This window comes from Condylura cristata, unplaced genomic scaffold (assembly GCF_000260355.1).
Source record: "Condylura cristata isolate star-nosed mole 26May11 unplaced genomic scaffold, ConCri1.0 scaffold00021, whole genome shotgun sequence".
Classification (NCBI taxonomy): domain Eukaryota; kingdom Metazoa; phylum Chordata; class Mammalia; order Eulipotyphla; family Talpidae; genus Condylura; species Condylura cristata.
Genome location: NW_004567122.1, coordinates 30678060 through 30683813, shown reverse-complemented (window position 1 = coordinate 30683813; position 5754 = coordinate 30678060). Strand labels below are relative to the sequence as shown.

Below are 5754 nucleotides of genomic sequence, written 5' to 3'. Positions count from 1 at the left end.
TGGCACAGGGGTGATTTGGTGATGGGAAACCTGCGGGGATTACAATCGAGATGGAAAAAAATAAGTGCAAAATGATGTAAAAATAAACTTTGTAATAAATAAAAAAAGAAAAGAAAGAAAGGAAGCACACAAAATATATTCACAGACACAGGAAATAGATTGGGTCTGCCAGAGTTTGGGGTATTAGGTGGGAGGTGGAAAATTGGATTAAGGAGGTCAAAAGGTAATAAAAAAAAAAGATTAATGTCTAATTGAACATAAGATGCGGTAATAATAATATTTGCATCATGCTTTTTCCTGAAGTAACCATAAGCATCAAAAATAAGAAAAGTTTTGGAAGACAGAATGGGAATGGAGTCATATTCAAATTAGTAGATTTTGACTTTGAAAACTGATAAATTGAACAAATATTCATGATTTTTCAATAATGAAACCAAGTTGAAAGTGGAAAATGGAAGTGATAAAAATACACCGAGTATGTAAGTCTATAAACAAGGGCAATTTCTAATCTCCCAACTAGAAAATGAAATCGGGAAAAAAAAACTAAGAAATTCCATATGAATTATTAAAAAATGCTGGGAACCTAGGGTATTAGGTAAGACTGAATCTTTATCCTGAAGGCTCTGAAAAAAATCAACAAATTACTAACAGACCCCAAATCACTTACAAAGTTTAAGTTTACCGACACATCTTTGACAGAACTCTAGTGTTTGAGGTCAACAGACTTCAGAAACTTGAAGTGTCGCTGGTGCTTGGGCAGCAGCGAGTAGGTGAGCTGGGCATCGGTGGTGCTGATGCTGCCGATGTGCAGGGCGGGGCTGTTGTTCTCGCGCACCAGCATTGTGTAGGCGTTTGGGCGGAAGGCTGGAGCGTTGTTGTTGACGTCGGACACCAGCACTGTGATGATGTGCTGGGTCTGCAGCCTGAGAGGACCTCATGTCCGTGACCGTGATGTACTCGGCTTGCCTTTCTCTGTCCAGTGCTCCTTCTGTTATCAACTTGTAGAAATTATCAACGAAAGATTTCAGTCTGAAAGGAACATCTTCCTGGAGCTAATAAATCATCCTTCCATTTTCTCCAGAATCTTGGTATTGAATACTGAAAAGATCTTTAGTAATCTCAGAGACGTTTTCTGGAATGTGATTTATACGTGAAGCCTCTGTCAGTTCTGGGATGTTGTCATTTACATCCACATTTGAATTAGAACTGCGTTTTCCAGAAAGACCTGCTCCATCAGAACCCTTACTATCTACCTCATATGACCTTATTTTTTCAAAATATAGGTTCCCAATCACTTTAATTTCTCCAGTGAGTTAATTGAGTGCAAATGTCCCAGTAATCTCTTCACACCTGAAAAAAAAAATGAATAGGACACTTTTCCATTTATTCCCGTATCTAATAAATTTCTAGCAGAAACAGTGAAAATAAGGGATCCCAGGGCATTATTTTCTGGGATCTGCACCTGGTAGAGTGGCTGCAAAAACTGTTGGGAGTTGGCATTGGTGTCCAAAATATCAATGAGGAATAGGGCAGTACTGGATTTGGGAGTTTCTCCATCTATTGTCACTAGTGTTAACCTGAGCTCAGGCTGCTCCTCTCTGTCTAAGGTTTTGTCCAGTACCAGCTCGGGATATTTTCTGCCGTCACTGCTCCATTGTGGGTAAGAATGTGGAGATGAAAGTTAGGATAGATGTTGTAGTTTTGAATACCGTTGATGCCTACATCCAAATCTGGTGCATATTTCAGGGGTAAGATGGTTCCTGGAAGAGTGTTTTCCATGAATTTCAAAATCTTTTCTGCTTCTGGGAACACAGGGGTGTTGTCATATCATTGCTCAGAAGCTTAAGCCTTTCTATCTCCAGGGGGCCTTCCACTTGAAATTTCCATGCACAAGGCTCAACAGAGCCACACAATTCTTCCCAATACAGTTTCTCATTTACTTGTAAATCTCCAGTCTGAAGGTTCAACTGAAAATATTTTTTGTTATTGTTAAGAATGATCCAAGCCCTCCACCAAGACAGCACTCTAACTACTAACTCTGTGTCTTTTGCTAGATTGGCCACAAAGTACCACACTCTGTCTCTTCGAGATACTATAAGCTTCCTGTTTCCCTCAAGGGTGAGCCAGCAAAACAAAGATGAGAACTTGCCTTAGTCTGGTCCTCTGCAGCCTTCATTTATCCAACATCAGAAGTTTTTAGGCTCTGGGTGCCTCTGTTGGTTTTGTTGAGTCTGCTTTGCAAGTCAGCCTTGCGGAAAGGTAAGTCCTTTAAGAAGCCTCTACTCTTCCAATGATCTGTTGTGACTGCCAGAACAGTAACCATCCCCAGGTTTCTTTTTTGAAGCCTTAGCTTACAGCGCATCACCATGTTTTACACATAAGCTTATTTCCTGAAAATGCTACCAAGTGTATTTCACTTAGATTTTTCATAAAAAAATTCACAGACTGTGTGAATTTTAGGGTTGTGGGGTTTTTTTTGCTATTTTATTTTATTTTATTTGTATAGGGTTGTTTTTAAATAAAAATGTTAACTCATATATTCCTGTGAGATTACAGGACGGAAGAGGTGCTTGATACTTTGGGAAATGATGAAAGAACAAAGTTAATTATATATATTTGCATATTCAACAAGTACTGATTTTATACATCAGGCACTGTACTAAATGCTGAAAATACAAATTCCTTCTCTGACATCATAGCATTTACAACAAAATGTCTACTGACTTGTATAGCCTGGGTTCTGTAGGGAAACAGTAGACAAAGATAAGTTTTCACTGTTTTCCAATAGAAATAACATACACAGTTAAACTGTTATCTCACTACTAGCACAGTAGATGAAGAGATTCATTCACATGTTTCAGGAGTATAAGATAAAGTGAGAGACTCGCTAGAACTGGTTTATTATGCAAACTTAATAAATTTTGAGGGGTTACAGGTAAATACCAGGGAGAACATTTCTATACCTCTCTGAACATGTTATATTGACTTGTGTACTTATCCAAAAACAGTTTGTAAGGACAATCTGCATTTATTACTAAAACTAAGACATATACCTGTTGAAACTGAGATCACTAAGATATTGAAAAATGGGGTAGTCAAGATCACAAAGATAAAGAGCCAAATGAAAACTATAGTGTAATGAAAAATAAAGTCATCTGAAACAAGATAAAGTTATTTCTAAGTAGGAAAATCAGAGCTCATTTTAGCAAGCAACTCTCTCTTCTGGATAGCCTGCAACCCTGCACCTTACAATGGAACTAAAGGTCTTTTATTACTAAAGATGAGAAAAATTCTTGGCGTAAGGGATGTGTCCCCAATTGCACCAAAATTGAGTAGATAGTTTAATAATAATGTTTTATCTTAGTATCGTGTATTGTGGCTCTCCATTATCTGGACAACTGGGAAAATTGAGTAGACCCAACTGGGAAAATGGGTCAAGAGTAAAAATAGTGTTACATATTGATTAAAGTCTATGAAGGCACAGATTACTCAGATTGATACTCTATTCTAGAATGTTTTCTTCTATATGATGAAACAAATATGATTAGGTAAACTTTCAAAACATCAGAACATGCTGATCACAGTTAAAATGTGATATCTTTTTACATAGAAAGTTATTGTCATTGATCCAAACTCTTTATTATGAAATTAAATGTTCAAGAAACTATGACCTAATGTCCATGAATTTTTATAATAAATAAATAGATGTTGGTACCTATATTAGTAAATGAATAGGTCAAAATTTATTTTTCATTCCCATCTGTTATCTCTCAGGTAAATTTTCTATAGAGAAAAATTTTTATGGCCATATAAACTTGGCAGGAAACTTGAAATATTTTCATCAAGTTTCTAATAATAAATTGTGCCAATACAATATTTGTTACATTAATAAACTCATGAATCAATGCATATGATCTATAAATTGGATGTTCATAGATTCGCAAAGTTTTACATTAAGTAATAATTCTGTTCACAGTGAACTCAGTAAATAATTTTTAAGAGAAATGGGTGCTAGAGAAGGCATGATGATCCTGAGAAAAGGTAGAGATACAAACACAGTAATAATCCAGTGTTACTTTTAAGAACTGAGGTGCATAAAAGTGTCTGTAGCACTTTCTGTTGAAATAAATCATAACTTTATTCCCAAAACTAAATTTTATAATAAAATTCTCTAGTGTAGCTATAATATGGATGAGTATTTCTAAGCTTGTACATTTTTTATTCCATTAACAAGTTCTTAGAAGCATGCATTGGAAGACTAGGGCTTCCTAGTGAATAGTCTAATTTGAGTTCTCAAGACTACATCTTTCCTGTCTCATTGGTTTCTTCAAGATAGATTAAACAAGTTTATTATTAGGAAACTGTTGTCTTTCTATAGAAAGGTAGAACTTAAGTTTGGTTAGATAGTACATTGGAATCAAGAACTGACGGGACTAGAACCACGTAGTTGTTTAAGTCTTGAGTTTCTTGCCTCTTTCACTCCTTTATTACATATCAGTTTTACTCTTTTCTTTCCTTCCTTTCTGCTTTTGTTCCTCTCCATATGCCTTTTTGTATTGCCAACTTATGCAACACAACCCATGCTTAATGTTTATTTCTTACTAACAAACAGTCAAGGGGAAGTAAACGAACTACATCTTAATTGTAAATACAGGAATTAGATCTATTCCTGTTTTAATGGGCAGTGAATCACTCAACCAATCAAAAATGGCCAGGGAGGTAAAGAAAAGTAAAATAAACATCTCAGTGATTGCTTCTCAAGTAGTATCTGGAGATTCTTAGAAATGTGTATATTGGATATATAGATACAGTTTTCTAAGTAGGTATATATATCTTAATACAAACAAGATTAAAACATAGTTTAAAACAACATCTACCAATAAGATATACATTTCACAAAATAGTTAAGATGAAAAATAATTCAATGAGGAAAAAATTCTAAAATATTTGGCAGAAAGGTAGAGGAGACAGACTGAAAAATAAGTCTAAAAGATATCAAAAGCAAACCTAACTAGATGATAAAGCAAATATATTTTATTAATACATTGCATTTTCATCTATAATACTATTCAACATAAAAATTGTGCTAAAACACAGACCACTCAAAGAATATAACTCCAAACAATAAAGTTTGAAGGGAAAATACAGTAAATTGGACAAATTCTGTGAGGTTGCTTTTTGGAAGAAAAACAAAGTAAATCCTAGCTCCTATAATTTCCCCACAGTTAACAAAAAGAACAGAAAATAAACTTAGAAGGTTGATTTTCTGAAACTCTTAAGTAAAATAATACCTTCAAAGAACCACACATTACAATTCATATATTTTCACAAAGTAGTAGTACTATACATAAAACTTCTGCATCTTAATCAGATCCTTAATTAAACCCAAGGGTATTCAGAAAGGCGTTACTTTCCTCCATTTCAGTGCCCTGGGCTGGGTGGTTGGGGATGACAGGTTTAAGGAACTTGAACTCATCGGTCCTAGCGTCCCCCGAAAGACACACCTCATACTGGTAGCTGTGGGACAGCGTCCCGGCGCCGCTGACGTCCACCAGGTGGCCCGGGAAGTGGCCTTCGGGCCCTGGCGAGCCTCCCCGCGCCGCCGCCCCGCTCCTCGCGCACACACGCGCCGCCACGAAGGCCAGCGCAGACAGGAGGAAGAGCGACGACACGGCGGCCAGCGCCACCACCAGGTAGACGGTGAGCCGGTCGGCCTGCGCGTCGGGCGCCGCCGCGTCGGGCAGCGGCAGGTAG

General features: G+C 36.9%; 2 protein-coding genes across 2 annotated transcripts in view; both read right to left on the bottom strand.

Moving 5' to 3' along the window:
* Positions 1-703: 703 nt before the first annotated feature.
* On the bottom strand, positions 704-2368 carry LOC101625025 (protocadherin beta-15). The gene is given in 6 exon segments (XM_012727769.1): positions 704-934; positions 936-1346; positions 1349-1651; positions 1654-1826; positions 1829-2050; positions 2356-2368. Coding segments are annotated over 6 exon segments (1353 nt in total).
* Positions 2369-5014: 2646 nt separating this feature from the next.
* Positions 5015-5754, bottom strand: part of LOC101624796 (protocadherin beta-14) — an 11226-nt gene continuing 10486 nt past the window's right edge. The window contains exon 4 of the mRNA XM_012727768.1: positions 5015-5752. Coding sequence (XP_012583222.1) covers positions 5376-5752 — 377 coding nt within the window. The 3' untranslated portion in view covers positions 5015-5375. The remainder of the gene's footprint in view (positions 5753-5754) is intronic.